Genomic DNA, 17,487 nt, shown 5'->3' with positions numbered 1-17,487 from the left:
TCGTGTACAGGGTGCCAGAGCATCCTGTGAGCCGGCTGGATGTGAGCTGTCTGTGAGCATCTGTGACTCCAGCTCAAGGCCCAACTGACCCTCATCACCCCTTTCCTTGAGGGCCTGAAAGTTGGGGAGGGGTCCCTCAGAGCAGGCCAGCTTCAGCTGATCATGTCTGCGGCCCATGGCTAGAGCACCGGCCACCTTCTGCTGCATCCAGGAACCTTCCCAGTGCAAGGGACTCAGTCTCCACTTCGGGGCCTATGAATTCAGATTCCAGTTCACAGCTGCCTTCTGGAAGGAGTTGGGTCAAAACACCTTGCTTGTCCCAGGGTCCCAGAGCAGGCAGGGGGGTCAGAGGTTGCAGACAGGACCTGACTGTTCTTGGCTGGGAATGTTTACAAATCAGAGATCAGAAATGAGGACTTATTAGTACAGTTATTTTAGGATTTTCCACTTTAATAGTACAGAGTAGCTGGCTAAAACCTGGGAAACAGTTAGTAGGAATTGAATGCTCAAACCCCAAACTTTCGTGATTTTCTTTGTGCTGAATATGTCATTTTCCCTTTGAATTCTTTTGATAAGGTTGAGTGCACAGTAATTGGACCTAAAAATGCATCCAAATTATAGCATCTTCATCAGGATTAGCTGACAACATAATTATGAGTATATTTCAGGGTGCAAGATAATATTTTTTTCATATTAGTCCACTATAGAAAACAAAAGTGCCTCCTTTGTTGTTATTTTGATGGATTAACAATTCTTAATATTTAGGGGATGCTGCCTGACTCCGTGCCCTCTCCGTGTGCTTTGGCATTTTGCCGTTTATATGCGGCTTTATGAACGTCCCCAATGAGTGCAGCTGCCCTCCCTGTGGGAGGCCTGGGAGGCACTCATAGGTTCTGTTGAAAAGGGTGCACCGTGCTCTCTGCTCTGGGCTTTTGGAACAGGCTGCTTTTAAATTTGAGATTGCAATGATAGGAGCAACACAGAGCGCCCCCTGGGGAGCCTGGCTGTCAGGACCAGCCCTGTGACCAAGACCCCTGCTCCCTTGGGGAGTTTTTGTGGTCTTGTGGGCTCTGTGTGGCCATATGTTCTTCACTGGCGCTGACCCTGCACAGGCCATGTAGCACCGTGGAGCCCTGGGCCTGGGTCAGGGAGATCCCGGTTCTGCTTGCCGCTGCACTTCCCTGGCTGAGGGGAGGCCAGCTCCTCTGACCCTCCATCCTGTATTGTAGAATGGGGATCATGGGCTGGCCAACAGAGAGGTGGGGCATTGAATGAGGAAGTGTTCGTAGGGGTGGGGTGGGGTCGGGGGTAGAGCCCATGCCTGATGCACTCTGGAGTCTGGGAGCCCCTCCCGTGACCTCCTGTGCAGGTCTGGCTGCCTTTCAAGATCCATTCAAGTGCCTTCTCCCGTAATTTCCCAGGCACCTCAGCCAAGGCTTTCCCCTTTCCCCTGCTCGCGGTCTTTATGATTTGCAGTGTGCGACTCAGCTTCCTCATTAGTTGAACACCTATCATGTGCCAGGCTGAGGACATGGACTTGAATAAGATGCCATCCTTGCTTGGACTTGAATAAGACGCCATCCTTGCCTGAGCAGCTTAGAGTGGATCCTCCTGAACCGTGTTGGATCTGCTGTGTTATCCTTCACCTTGTTTTTAGAAGGCCTAGCAGTCTTTCTGATTTTTAAATGTTATTTAGTCTTGTTGTAGAAAATACAGATGTTATTATTAATTATTATTATTATTATTTTGAGACAGAGTCTTGCTCTGTCACCCAGGCTGGAGTACAGTGACACGATCTCAGCTCACTACATCCTCCACCTCCCAGGTTCAAGCAATTCTCCTGCCTCAGCCTCTCGAGTAGCTGGGATTATAGGTGCACGCCACCACATCCAGCTAATTTTTTGTATTTTTAGTAGAGACGGGGTTTTGCCATCTTGGCCAGGCTGGTTTCGAACTCCTCACCTCGTGATCTGCCCACCTTGCCCTCCCAAAGTGCTGGGATTACAGGCAGAAGTTATTTTTTAAAAAAGTTTCACAGTGAAAATTTTGGTGTATTTCCTTTCATCCTGGCCGGCTTTCCTTCCTTCCATCTATTCATAAATAATATCTATCCATTAATAATAAAATTGTATTCATACCAAATAGCTGAGTATTCCATTCTTTAAAACTTAGTGTTCATTATGAGTGTTTCCCTGTGCCATTCAGTATTCTTTGAAATATGATTTTCAGTGGCTGTATCATAATTTGTTTTGTGAGTGTCAGGATTTGTCCACTGCTGAGCGCTTCGGTCGCTTCTGGGAACTTGCTATTATAAGTACTTGTGTGTTGAGTATCTTAGTGCACAATCCCTGTTCTCATTTTGGATGATCACGAAGGCAGGATCTCAAGGAGGAAAACCACCGGTCAGAAGTTATGAGCGAGTGTCTTTGAGGCTCTTGGCCCCTTTGCCATGGCAGTATTTGTTCATGAGAGCGGCAGCCTCTACCACCCTTGTGTATGTCTGTGCATGTGTGTCTGCTGCAGAGCAGCTTTGTAGGGAGAAGTGGTCTTGGGCATTGGGCTGGTCCCGAAAGCCAGACCCCCGGAAAATCTCTGAGCAGTCCTCTGTGGGTGGATGACCCAAAAGAGGCTGCCTTGCAGGCCAGAGAGATGTGGAGGCTTAGGACACACTGAGCTGCCTCCCCACTGGCCTTTTTACACGCTCTCTGCACACTCTCTCTGCCCGCTCTCCTCCCTGCTGACCAGACCTTTTATTATTTTGTAATTTGAATATGATGCTGGCCTTTTACTCAAAGGCTTGGAAGACTGTCAGCTGGTAAAAGTCATTTGTCCGGTGTAGCCAGTGCTTGGCGTTGACCATTGTCACCCAGACGGCCAAAGGATGCTTCCTTTTGTTAGAGCAAACCTTCCCCAGGCCTGATGAGGGTGCCTGCTTTCTGAACATCCCTGCCTTGATCTCAGCCACCTTGGGCGTCTCTGTGGCCATGTTAGGGAAATCTCACTTTCTGAGGTTACCAGTATCTTCCTCATGGCTGGATCCAGTGCCTGCCCTCCCCATTCTTGCTGTGTTTTTCAGGAGCAGCCCCTCTTCTCTTCCACCTTCTCCCTAAGGGCTTTCTCTGTCACTAAGGACTCGGTCTTCTGTTTGTTGCTTGCTATGAGCTGAATGTTTGTTTCCCTCTAAAATTCATAGATCAAAACCTACCCTCCAATGTGATGGCCTAGCAGGTGGGGCCTTTGGGAGGTGGTCAGGTCATGAGGGTGGGGCCCTTGTGAACGGAATTCGTGCCTTTATGAAAGAAACCCCAAAGAGCTACCTTGCCCTTTCCACCATGTGACGACATAGCAAGAAGGCACCAGCTATGAACCAGGAAGCGGCCCTCGCCGCCAGGCATTGATTCTGCTGTGCTTCTATCTCAGACTTCCCAGCCTCCAGAACTGTGAGAAATACAATTCTGTTAATAAGCCACCCAGTTGTGGCATTTTGTGATAGCTACTTGGATGGACTTAGCCAGGGCCTTTGGAAGGATTTGGCTTCTTGACACTTTCCATCTTTAGGCTTGATGCTCCTCCTTGGGTGCTGACCCCATTTCTCTGCCCTACTGTAGCTGAACCCCACCCTGTCTTGCGCTGCCTTCTCCTGGTAGGCATCTGCATGCTGACATCCTGCCCAAAACCACTTGATCCTGCCCATCAGACCTGTCCTTGCTCCCTTGGGGGCACATCTGCCTCCCCTGTCTCTGTTGTTGGCCGTGTCTAGTCAGTGATGGTCTCATACCTGCTTGGCCTGACTCCTCTGCAGACCTGTGTCTCAGGCCATCATCTCTGCTCTCATCTCCAGACAGGCTCTTTGGTGTCAGTCCCACCCGTCTTGGGTGGATGTACTCCTTCCTTCTCCCTCCCTCATTCCGCCATAGCCACTTGCTGTCCTCCATGTGTACTGAGGTGTCCAAGGCTAGCCAGATGCTGTTTCCAGTGACCTCACATTCTAGGGGGAGCCATGTGATGGGGCCATGCTACGTCCAGGGTATGGACACGCAGGGGAACTGGCGCAGCTCAGGCACGTGGGGCCTCTCCTTCAGGGCCAGCCCCTTCAGACACGGTTTCTCCTTGCCTTTGCTCTGCTGGTGGACTCCTGGTTCTCTCAGGAGCTGCCAGTGCCTGCTCAGTGACTGTGCTGGGGAACTCTGTCCCTGTGTTGTCAGCAGATCCACTCCTTTCCCTTCCTCCTGCCTCCACGGCACTCCGTGTGTTTCCTCCCTGAGCCTGCATGTCTCCTGCCCACACACCCTTCCTGGAGTTTCACTGTCCTGCGGCACTGAGCTCTGGTTGTCCCTCAGCTGAGAAGCCTCTCCTGTCCATGGCAGCCTGTCCAGATCGGGATCCACGCCACTCTCATGGCCCACGTCACATGGCGGAGCCTTCTGTTATGTGAGAGTTGTTCCAGGTTCCCGTGTTTGTCTCTGCCTCCACCTCGGGAGCTCCAGGTCCAGTCTCCCTGCCTGAGAGAGCTGAGCACACAGACACATCTGTTACGCAAATTCATAACAGATGGCCAAGGCCAGGTGCCACCCAGGGTCCTCAGGCCTTCAGGTGGTGTGGAACAGCCAAGCAGTAGTTTATTTCTGGTAGTCTCCAACACTTTCTCGTATACAAATGCAGAATAGTTTTATTTATGTAATCTGCAGGCAGTGCTTGGTGTGCCTTTGAACTAGGAGACCCCTTGTAATAGCCCTGTGGTCCCCAGAAGTTCAGCTCTGTTACATGTCACAGAAGTCCCATTTTCCTGAGAGCATCCTAGGAACCAAGAATACTTACAGGTATTGGGAAATAATTTCAGTAAAAACCATTATATGAGATTGTTCTGTGGCATGTCTGTCTCTCTAGTGAGATGGTGGCCTCCTCTTGTGGCAGGGCCTGGACTTCATGCCTGATTCATCTCTGTCTGCAGTGTCTGGGGTGGGGCCCACCTGTGGTTACTGCTCAATGAATGCTGAAATGAACACATCTGAAGTTGATATGTGCTTTGGGGATTATGCTCTTTGCTGTAATGAGTTTTATTGCAGATGTTGCTGGGTGTAGAGTCTTAAGTATTTTAGCTATAACTTGGAGAAACTCAGCTCATGGGCTGTAGCCAAATGTAATTCGTGTCAAATGCAGGTAGGAGAGAATCTGTTCCCTGCCTCTTGCCCATGATGACTTGAGCAAGTTGCTTTTCCTCTTTCAGCCTGTTTCCTCAGCCGTGGACCAGGGATTGCAAACCCTTTTCTGCCTAAATCACTGGGTTATTGTAGGAGTAGCAGGAAGCACATTGAAAACAACTTGGCCTCCTATAAAGAAAAATGTATTACTCTAATCACTTCTTGTTCGGGAAGCATTTTGGGTTCCTTAGGAATAGAACGTTTCCCGGAAAAAACAATATCGATTGGCAGTATCTGCGAGAGATTTTCATTGATGAAGCAATGTTCTGCTTTGTTAAATTTTGATTTCATGTGTTGTTGGTAGAAAAGAATTCTCTTAGGTCGTTACCTCCCTGTTAGTTCACGGAGAAAGTCTTCCTGTGAATCCAGGGAGGGTCTTGCTCCCGGGACTCCACTGCCTTCCAAGGGCTCCACCTTCACGCCAGCAAGGCCGGGTTGGCGTATTGCCTTTCCTCCTTATTTCTGGTAGGAGAGTTTTACTGTAAAGAGGAGAGAAATGGGGTGGGAGAGTGGGGATCAGGAGATTTTTTTTTGTTTTTTTGTTTTCTGAGACGGAGTCTCACTCTGTCGCCCAGGCTGGAGTGCAGTGGCGCGATCTCGGCTCACTGCAAGCTCCGCCTCTCAAGTTCACACCATTCTCCTGCCTCAGCCTCCCGAGTAGCTGGGACTACAGGCGCCTGCCACCACGCCCGGCTAATTTTTTGTATTTTTAGTAGACAGGGTTTCACCGTGTTAGCCAGGGTGGTCTCAAACTCCTGACCTCGTGATCCACCTGGCTCGAACTCACAAAGTGCTAGGATTACAGGCGTGAGCCACCGTGCCCGGCCGATGTTTTCGTTTTGAGATGGGAGAATAAGAGTATGCTTATAGGCCAATGAAAAGATCTAGTACAGAGGGAAGAATTGATGACCTGGAGAATGATTATCAGAGATGGTGGGTTCTGCACACACAAGCCATCACACACCCTTTGTCTAGTAACCTTCCCACGCGGGGCTGTGGGAGCATCTTCTTGGGTGCAGGCAATCAGGGATGCCCCATCTTTAGAGAATTTGAAAGTAATGATCACATAATTGAAGTGTTTGTCTGCTTTTGGTATCTCCATGAACCAGCAATTCCAGACAACATCAGAGACATGATAGCCCTGCTCTGGGGTGGGCCACTGCCCTCACCCGCACACCTTGTGTCCCCCTCACTATGCCCACCTTCACGCCAGCAGGAGCAAGGTGGGGAGACAGCTGATGATGCAGGCGGGCTGAAAGGGGTGGCAAGGGCAGTTGTTTTCTGGATGCTTCCAGTGAGATATGAAGCAAGGTCAGCTGTTGAGAGTGAGGAGCGGGGAGGATGAGATACTTGCTCACCATCACCAGGGAGCAGAGAGCTCGTATGATTGCCATGTATTTGTCCAGCATCGCTAGGCAGTAAATGGCGTAGAAGTTGCATGTGACTTCCAGGCAGCATTGAGAGTCCCCAGGAGGCTGGTGAGGGGATTCTGAGGGGAGCCGGGTGTGGATTGCCAGCTGTCCAGATGCTGGACGAGGGCACACCATGGGTGCGGAGTTGCGCCGAGTCAGTGTTGTGCTTTCTGGGTGCCTGCTGGGTTCTTGCTGCTGAATAGGCATGTTCTATCCCCAAAGTTCCTATGGATTCCAGCAACTGACAGATGACTGCTTCTCTGAGGTCCGCAGCTTTCCAGCATTTAGGGATGAGTTGGGAATTTAACCTGGGCCTTTTGGCTCCAGAGCCGTTGTCCTTTTCAGTGGACAAAGCCACTTCCTTTCAGTCTAAGTATAATACTACAAAGATCTGGCTTTTAATTGTTATTGTATCCTGAATTTAATGTTTTGTTATATATCTTTATTTTATCAGTCTAAAAAGTGAGTGTTTTATTTCCCTCATTATATCTCCCTGTCTTATAATGAGATGAACATAATGAACTATTGGTAAATTTTTTGAATAATGAGAATGCTTTAAATAGGAATTCAGTGGCTTTAAAGAGGCAACAACTTCCCATTGTTTGATTGAAAGGTGCTTGCCTCTTGAGAAATGCTATTGTGGTCAGTTTTTCCTTGCACCTAATTTGAGAGAGTCTAGCAAGACTCCTTAATTGCCATCAGTGTGCAGTTCATTCATTTGAGGATTTAGTTTTTCAAGTTGCATATTTGTTTTTTACTTGGCTGTACTTATCCCAGAATCTGGGCTGATGAGTAGATTTGGGTAGCGAGGAGGTTTGTATTAGATACTATCCAGAAGGACTGAGGGTTGAGATACTGAATAAAGAACTTTCTGGCCCCTGGAATTCCCTGAAGATGAAAGTGAGTGGCCTGCCGTGGAGGTGACTGCCAGAGGGACACAATCTGGTAGAGGCTGGTGATGGCTCAGAAGGACAGCTTTTGGTATTTTCTTTGGCAATTGGAAGTAATAATTGTTTATGTGGAGATGAAATAACGTATTTTCCTTTTTTTTTCCTTACAGAAAACACGGCCATCTTTATGTGTAAATGTTGTAACCTTTTCTCACCAAATCAGTCGGAACTCCTCTCCCACGTTTCCGAGAAGCACATGGAGGAAGGGGTTAATGTTGATGAGATTATTATTCCCCTGAGGCCTCTGAGTACACCTGAACCCCCCAGCTCAAGCAAAACCGGAGATGGTAAGGGGACTGGAGGGCGGGGCAGGATACCTTCTGACACACCTGTTGATGTTGATTTGCTCCTTGGGCATAGCAGAAGCCTAGACAATCCACATTTCCGAACCAGAAGTCACAAAAAGTGTCCAATTGTAGATACGCTCAAATAAGATTGTGTCTTTGAGATCCCATACCTGGCCCCCTGTAGGTGTCCTCCAGTGTCTGGTTGGCGAATGAATGAATGAATGAATGAATGAAAGGAAGTGGCAGTGTTCAACAGTGTGAAAGACTTGAGCTCGTTGTCAGACAAGTGTGGGTTTAACCCAGCCCTAGCACCTACTGGCCACATTACCTGAAGCCAATGATGTTACTTCTCAAAGCCTCACTTTGCTTCTCTTGACAAATGAAGAGAAATATGCTGGTTACAAGAGGGTCTGTGAGGATGAAGTTAAAGAATACACATACAGGACCTAAGATGATGCCTGGCACACAGAACATGATAAAGGGAAGCTGTTGTTCTAACATACATGATTAATAAATAAGTCTGTATAATCTTACAACATTTTCCAATTCTTCCCGTAAACCTGGAACAAGGATTCAAATTGCAAAGCTTTGATTTGCACTGAATCCTGAATCCTTTGGGTTCATAGTCAATGTGCAAAGTGAGATGCATCTTGTCTGTAGTGTCCAGACATCGATCACTGAGTGGGTTATCAGATGCAGCAGGTGCACGGATCAGAGAAACCATCCAGGCACTGTAATTAGGTCCCCACAGACAAAAAAAACATATAGCACATGAGGAACTGCTGCAAAGATCCTCACAAAACCCTAAGATAAAGGACAGCAGCTGGGCACCTGTGCAGAAGCCCAATACATAGCAGTCAGTGTCCCATTGCAGGGTTCATCAGCCACACTAATAATCCAGTGGCTCTTTCCTAGGAATATTCAGACTGGCATTTCTAAATAGGCTGGCTATTGATCATCTGTCGGACACCACTAACAAGGAGAGATTCCAGACAAAAAATGTTTTGGTTAATAAGTCCCTCTGGTCATTCCCAGGGTTCTCAGAGAAACATGCCTGACAGAAGATTAAGTTTTTGGGAAGTTAGGAAGTTCTGAAAGTTACTGTTAGTGGCATAAAGTGAAAAACGAAAAAGATGCAGCTAGTGGTGGGTGAATAAGGAGCAGCAGTTAGTATTTGTTACTTCTGTCATCACCTTCAGCTAATAGCGTGTGTGTCCATGGCATGCTCAGCCCCTCACAGGCCTTGTGAGAGGACCTGTCCTCTCCCCATTTAGAGGAAGCAGGAGTGAGGAGGAAAGTTATACGGAATTGCGTCTCAACCAGTAGCACACGCTTGAGACCCTTTGCTTTGAGGTAGAGGAGGAAAGTTTGCATGGGGCACTGAGAGTCCGAACCTGCTTGGTGCCCAGGGCCTTGCAGTTCAGCGCCCTCCCTCTGCCCACCCAGCCTGTGTGAGTCCTGACCCCTGGCCAGAAGCTTTGTGACACCCACACTCTCCATGGCCCACTTCCCTGCTAGCAGTCAGTGCCTTGCTTTCCAAAGAGTACAGCTTCACAGAGAGGGCTTTAGTCAAGAACTGTGTACATCTGTGTACCTGCCTCTGGGGTTGAATGTTGGACTCAGAAAAATGGATAATGTCTCTTGTCCAATTCATATGGCAGATAGAAGCCATGTGGATCAACGTGGAAAGAACTTCTGGATTGGGTCTTGCAAAGCTTTTAGTTCTTTGCTTATTAAGATTCTCTTCTTTCTAAATGAGATGTGAATAAGAGAGAAATTTTAATTTTTAATTTTTTCATTTTCTTTTTGAGACTGAGTCTCACTCTGTTGCCCAGGCTTGAATGCAGTGTTGTGACACTCTGTTGCCCAGGCTTGAATGCAGTGGCGTGATCTTGGCTCACTGCCACCTCTGCCTTTTGGGCTCAAGCGTTCCTCTCACCTCAGCCACCTGAGTAGCTGGGACTACAGGCGCCTGCCACCATACCCAGCTAATTTTTGTATTTTTTTATAGAGACAGGGTTTCACCATGTTGCTCAGGCTGGCCTCAAACTCCTAGATTCAAGCAATCCACCCACCTAGGCCTCCCAGAATGCTGGGATTACAGGCATAAGCCACCATGCCCCACCTTTCATTTCTTTTATAAATAGGAAATGAATAAATGCTGAAAAAAGCAGAATTCACATAGAATTATGAGTGTCGGTGTTGTAAGGTGCATTTTCCGACTTCCACCCTTCCACACCTAACCAGTGTTAGTGAGAGACAGTGCCATTCTTGTAGGAGCTGGCCCTGAGCTTCTGCCCCTTCCCGGAGGTTCACCTCCCTCTCAACCATCCCCTATGCCCCTCTCCTCCCTCTCAACCATCCCCATGCCCCTCTCCTCCCTCTCAACCATCCCCCATGCCCCTCTCCTCCCTCTCATCACTGATCTACAGCCATGGGCCCCCGGCTGCTAGCGGAGGAGCAACTGAATGCAAATGCCATCCCTGCCTGGGAAGCCCCTTGTAGGTGTTCTTGCTGGTTCACTCGTGCATGTGGCTGGGACTCACTCAGCTTGGAGTCACCCTGAGGAACACTTCTCTGGCCCCAGGTGGGGCTGCAGGACTTTTCTCTGGATTCCCAGTACCCCACAACTAGACTTGTTTTAGTTCTCTCTCACCTGGGTGTGATTTCATTTGTCTCTGTGTTTCTCTTGCTTGTTGGGAAATGTCCCAAAGAAGGGATTTGGGCTGTTCAGCTCTTAGCCTCTGGTCCTGGCATGGGCACTGACACAGGGTATAGCCCCTTCCCTGTGTGTCCAGTGAATGGATTTTCTTTTGTTGTCCTTGCTTTCTTGCCTTGGGCCTTGCTGCCCTTCCCTGTCCCAGCTGTCACCCTTCGCTCAAGAAACTTCAGTGACTTTCCCCACCCAAAGCAGGGCTCCCCAAACTCATTTGACCTGGGGACCCTTCCGACTAGCATAAGACCCCTGACTTCTATGGAGTGCTGTTGGCAGCATGGGTTCACTGGTGGGGCCCTTCTCTTGGCGCTGCAGGCTCGTTCTACAGCCGAACAGCTGGAGGTCCTCTAGGCCTCCGGCTCCTTTTCCCTCTGTGGTGTTGCAGATGAACCCACACTTGTAAAACTTCCCTTAACTCCTCCAGATGGACTTTGGTGCTTCTCTTGGGCGAATATACTATGGGGGTAAACCCATCAAAGCAATTACACTTTTCCTTTTACTTTTTTCTCTTCCCAGTTATAAGAGTAATTTTTTTTTTTTTTTTTTTTTTTTCTGAGTTGGAGTTTTGCTCTTGTCACCCAGGCTGGAGTGCAATGGTGCGATCTTGGCTCACTGTAACCTCCGCCTCCCAGGTTCAAGTGATTTTCCTGCCTCGACCTCCCAAGTAGCCGGGATTACAGGTGCCCATCACCACACCCAGCTAATTTTGGTATTTTTAGTAGAGATGGGTTTGCCACGTTGGCCAGGCTGGTCTCGAACACCTGACTTCAGGTGATCAACTTGCCTCAGCCTCTCAAAGTACTGAGATTACAGGCATGAGGCCCCATGCCTGACCCTGAAATCTTGCTGTAAAAGAAAATTAAAGCAATATAATATGGGGAAAGCATGTTTTTCTAACTGCCTTCCAAGTTCTAGAAATAATGGTGCTAACAAGTGTGCTTCCAGACCTTTTTCTCTTTATATGTAAACATGAATACACTGTTATTGCTTTGTTATTTATAAGAAACAAAAATGGGATCATAATATATGTTCTGCAGTCTTCAAAAAATGTCAGCAGTATATATTGGGTATTTCTTCATTTTAATTCCGACATGTCTCCTAATTTCTTTTTTTAGTTTTATTGAGGTATAATTGACAAACAAAAAGTGTATGTATTTATGGTGTATACGTGGTATTTTGATATACGTATACATTGTGAAGTCACAGCCAACTTAACTCATGTATCTATTACTCCATGTAGTTAACTTTTTTATGTGTGTGTATGTATTGTGAGAAGATCTGTTCTTTTTCGGCTGTGTGTGATGGCTTACTCCTGTAATCCTAGTATTTTGAGAGGTTGAGGGAGGAGGATCACTTGAGCCCAGGAGTTTGAGACCAGCCTGGACAACGTAATGGGACTCTGTCTCTACAAAAACAAAACAAAACAAAACGAAAGAAAATTGCCAGATATAGCACATATGCCTGTAGTCCCAGCTACTCGGGAGGCTGAGCCAGGAGGTTGAGGCTGCAGTGAACTGTGATTTGCACCACTGCACTCCAGCCTGGATGATAGAGTGAGATCCTGTTTCAAACATAAATAAATAAATAAATAAATAAATAAATAAATAAAACCCACCAAAAACCCGACCTCCTCTTGTAGCAAATGTCAAGTACACAATACTGTATTATTTGTATGCCCTAATTTTTTTTTACTGTCTCTATGGTATTTACTTCTATGGAAAATGCATAATTTACTCAACCTTTCTTTTCTTTTTTTGATGACATATGTTTTCTCTCTAATTTTGTGCTATTATAAATAATGTTACAATAAATGTTGTCACGAATATCATTGTACATTGTGCATTCAGGTTGGCTATATTCCTAGCAGAATTGCTTGTGTAGAGGGTATACTCATTTAAAAGTTTGCTAGGTTTTATCAGAATGCTCTCTGGAAAGGTTTTATCCATTTATATTCTCACTAGGATCTAAGATCTTCTGTTTTTCCGTATCCACATCAACCCAAGCATATTATCTTATTGTAAAGAGTTTTTGCCAATTTGATAGATGAAAAATGGAGTATTATTTTAATTTGCATTTTGCTGGTCACTAGTGAAGTTGACCATGTTTAATGTTTAATGGCTATTTACATATCTGTGGATTACTGTTCATATCAGTTGTCTGTGTTTTTGTTTGCTCTTTATTGATTTGTAGGAGCTCTTTGTATAGAAAATATTACCGCTTGTCTTTAGAGAATCTGTATGTACTCATTTTAAACCTCACAATGCATGACAATGATTATTTTATACAGTAAGTGTTCATTTAGAGTTAGCTACATATTTATGACTCTTTGGCTCTTCAGTCCTTGGATCTCCATCCATTCCATCTCCATCCATGGATGAGTTTTTTCTTCTGGTATAGAATACACTTTAGATTTCTTTGTAAAGAAATCTGAATGGAGCTGCTGATCATGAGCTCTCCTGGTTATTGCTTATCTGATGTGGTCCTAATTAGTATCTTTATTATTGTTATTTTGAGACAGAGTCTCACTCATTTGCCCAGGCTGGAGTGCAGTGGTGCGATCTTGACTCACTGCTACCTCCACCTCCTGGGTTCAAGCAATTTCCGGCTAATTTTTATATTTTTAGTAGAGACGGGGTTTTGCCGTGTTGGCCAGGCTGGTCTTGAACTCCTGACATCAGATGGTCTGCCTGCCTCGGGCTCCCGAAGTGCTGGGATTACAGGCGTGAGCCACCGTGCCGAGCCTATTGTCTTTGTTTTTAATATATATTTTTCTTGGGGATAGAATTTTAGGTTGGCTTTTTTTTTTTTTTTTCATTTCAGCACATTGCAAATATTATTTCATTGAATCCTGGCTTTTATTGTTGATAGAATGCCAGCTGTGAATCTGACTTTAAGTGCTTTTATTCCCTAGTCTCTTTGTTTTTGGTTTTCTAAAGTTTTACTGTGTTGCATCCAGGTAGGGTTAAATAAATGTTTACATTGATGTTGGTTGGTCTTCTTAAACCTATAGATTTATTATTTTTATAAATTTTAGAAAAATATAAACTGTTCTGCCTTCTGGTATTGCCTCTGCTTCATTATCTTTCTGTGACTTAAATGTTTGTTAGTCCTTTTGTATACCTTTAACCTAACTTTTGTGTTTTCTTTGCTTTTATCTTGTGCTGCATTCTGGGTATTTACTTCTGATCCATTTTCCAGTTCACTATTTTTTAACCTGTTATTTTTAGATAAAATTCATATGAAATAAAATTTGCCATTTTAACAATTTTTAAAATACAAAATTCAATGGTTTTACTGTGTTTACAAGATTGTACAACTTCTACAAGTACCTAATTCCAGAACATTTTCATTACTCCAAAAATAGCTCTGTACCAATTAAGCAGTCATTCAAGATGCATCCATGTTGTAGCATGTATCAGTGCTTCATTCTTTTTTTTATGGCTGAGTGATATTTCATTGTATGTATATGCTACATATTATCTATCCATTCCTGTTTTGATAGACATTTGAGTTTTCACTTTTAGGCTATTGAATAATGCTTCTATCAGCATTTGTTTACAAGTTTTCACATGAATATTTGTTTTCATTTCTCTTGGATATATGCCAAGGAGTGGGATTACTGGGTCATATGGCAATTGTATATTTAAGTTTTTCTAGGACTGTCAAACTTTTTTCAATGGCAGGTGCACCATTTTACATTTCAGTCAACAACATATAAAGGATCCAGTTTCTCCACATCCTTGCCAACACTTGTTAATTTTCACATTTTGATTTGTACCCATCCCAGTGAATGTGAACTGGTATTTCATTGTGGTTTTGGTTTGCATTTTTGATGATTAATTTATTAATCATCAAATGATTAATATATATAATGATTAATATATATATAAATGATATTAAGCATTTAAATCTTTGATCAATTTTAAATTAATTTTTGCATATGATGTGAGGTAGAGTTCCAAATTTGTTCTTTTGCATGTGGCTATCCAGTTGTCCCAACATCATTTGTTGACAAGACTATTCTTTTCCCATTGAGAGGTTTTGGCACCCTTGTCAAAAATCAATTGAGTACAAATATATGAGTTTAATTCTGGACTCTGAATTCTATTTCATTGATCAATATGTCTCTTCTAATGTCAGTAGTATACTGTTTAGATGGCTGTAACTTTGTAGTAAGTTTTGAAATGGGGAAGTTTGAATCTTCCAGCTTTGTTCTTCTTTATCAAGATTGTTTTGACTTTTCAAGGTCTTTTGCAATTCGACATGAATTTTAGGATCAGCTTGTTTGAGATTGCATTAGATCTGTATCAGTTTATTCTCACACTGCTATGAAGAAATACCCGAGTATTTTATAAAGAAAAGAGGTTTAGGCTGGGCGTAGTGGCTTATGCTTGTAATCCCAGCACTTTGGGAAGCTGAGGTGGGCGGATTGTGAGGTCAGGAGTTCGAGACCAGCCTGGCCAGTATGGTGACACCCTGTCTCTGCTAAAAATACAAAAATTAGCCGGGTGTGGTGGTGCGTGCCTGGAGTTCCAGCTTCTCGGGAGGCCAAGGCAGCTGAAGAATTGCTTCAACCTGGGAAGCGGAGGTTGCAGTGAGCTGAGATGGCACCACTGCACTCCAGCCTAGGTGACAGAGCAAGACTCTGTCTCAAAAAGAAAAAGAAAAAGAAAAGAAAAGAAAAGCGGTTTAATTGACTCATAGTTCCTCATTGCTGAGGAGGCCTCAGGAAACTTAAGATCATGGTGGAAGGCAAAGGAGAAGCAGGCACCTTCTTTACAGGGCAGCAGGACAGGGTGAGTGCAAACAAGGGGAAATGCCAGACACTTATAAACCTATTAGATCTTATGAGAACTCACTATCATGAGAACAGCATGGGGAAACTGCCCCTGTGATCCAATTACCTCCACCTGGTCCCACCCTTGACATGTCCAGATTATGGGGATTATAATTCGAGGTGAGATTTGGGTGGGGACACAGAGCGAAGCCATATCAAGATCCATTTAGAGACTACTGCCATCTTAACAATTTTAAACCTTCCAATCCATGAACATGGAATATCATTCCATTTATTTAGGTCTTGTTTAATTTCTTTCAACAATGGGTTGTATTTTTCAACGTACAACTCTTATACCTCCTTGATTACTTTAATTCCTAAGTATTTTATTCCTTTTATGCTACTGTAAATGGAACTGTTTTCATAATTTATTTTCAGATTGCTTATTGCTAGTTTATAAATACAACTGTTACTTGTTTATAGATATTTTATCCTGCAATTTTGCTGGACTTGTTTATTAGAGCTTGTGAACTTGTTTATTAGTTTTTAAAAAAACTTTTAAAAACTTGTTTATTAGTTTTTAAAAAACTTTTAAAAACTTGTTTATTAGTTTTTTAGTGTATTCCTCAGGAGTCTATACATATAATCTTGTCATCTGTGACTAGACATAATTTTACTTTTTCCTTTCTAATCTGGATTATTTGTATTTATTTTCTTGCCTAATTGCCCTGGCAAGAAACTCCAGTACAGGGTTGAGCAGAAATGATGAGTGGACATTCTTGTTCTGATACTATCTTAGAAAGAAAGCATCTAGTCTTTTGCCATTAAGTATGATGGTGTGTGTGTGCGCGTGTGTGCGTGTGTGAGTGAGACAGATGTTCTTCATTAGGTTAAGGAAGTTCCTTTTATTCTTAGTTTGTTGAGTGTTGTTTATTTTTTAAATCATAAAATGGTGTTGGATTTTGTCAGATGCTTTTTCTGAGTTTGTCGAGATGACCATGTGGTTTTTTTCTTATTTGTTGTATTAATATGGTATATTACACTGATATGTTTTTACATGCCAGGATGCATCACCCTTGTATTTTTGGGATAGATCTCATTTGGTCATGTTGCATAATCCTTTTGCTGTGCTGCTGGATTTGGTTTCCTAGTATTTTGTTAAAAATATTTGCATTTATATTCATAAGAGACATTGGTCTAGAGTCTTTGATGTCTTTGGTTTTGGTTTCAGGGTTATAGTGGCCTCATAGCATGACTTGAGAAGTGTTCCCTCCTCTTATATTTTTTGGAAAAGTTTTTAAGTATTGGTGTTAATTCTTCTTTAAACATTTGATAGAATTCACCAGTAAAACTGTTTAGTCCTGGGCTTTTTATTTTTTCACTGATTTAATCTCTTGTTATAAGTGTATGCATATTTGCTATTTTTGATTTAGGTTCAGTAGTTTGTCTTTCTAGGGAATTTTCCATTTTATCTAGGTTGTCTAATTTGTTGATGTATAATTGTTCTTAATACTCTTATTTTGATTTTTGTAAGATTAAATGGTAATGTTCTCCCTTTCATTATTGATTTTAGCAAATTAAGTCTTAGCTATTTTTCTTGGTAAGTTTAGTCAAAGGTTTTCCATTTTCTGTTTTCTTTGAAAAACATTGGTTTTGTTGATTTTTTCTTTTCTTTTTCTATATTTTATATAATCTCTTTCCATTCTAGGCATTATTATTTCTGTCCTTCTGCTTGTATTGGATTTAGTTTGCTTCTGTTTTTTTTTCCTTAAGTTGGAAAGGGTAGCTATTTGAGATAGCCTATTTGATTTGAGATATTTCTTGTATCTTTCAGATCCGTCTCGCTCTTTCTTTCTTTCTCCAGCTTTATTAAGGTATACTTAACAAAATTGTGTAAGTTTACAGTGATGATTTGTTATACATATATATTGTGAAATGATACCACAGTCAAGCTAGTTAACACATCTATTATCTCACGTAGCTACCATTATATTTGTATATGTGTGGTGAAAACATTTAAGATATGTCTTAGCAAATTTTAAGTATACAGTACAAGTATTGTCAATTATAGTCACCATGCTTTACCTTAGATTCCCAGGATGCATTGAATCTATAGGTTGCTTTTGTTAGTATGAACATTTTAA

The 17,487-nt window shown here is 43.5% G+C and overlaps 1 protein-coding gene across 5 annotated transcripts in view; it reads left to right on the top strand.

Annotated features, from left to right (window-relative positions):
* Positions 1-17,487, top strand: part of ZFAT (zinc finger and AT-hook domain containing) — a 232,251-nt gene that overhangs the window by 41,753 nt on the left and 173,011 nt on the right. For all 5 annotated transcript variants that reach the window (XM_017962334.3, XM_021942678.2, XM_021942680.1 and 2 more), the window contains one exon: positions 7,674-7,850. In XM_017962334.3, the coding sequence (XP_017817823.1) occupies positions 7,674-7,850 (177 nt within the window). Of the gene's footprint in view, positions 1-7,673; positions 7,851-17,487 lie in introns of those variants that run through there.

Source organism: Papio anubis, chromosome 8, assembly GCF_008728515.1.
Source record: "Papio anubis isolate 15944 chromosome 8, Panubis1.0, whole genome shotgun sequence".
Classification (NCBI taxonomy): Eukaryota; Metazoa; Chordata; class Mammalia; order Primates; family Cercopithecidae; genus Papio; species Papio anubis.
This window is presented reverse-complemented; position numbering and strand designations above follow the sequence as displayed.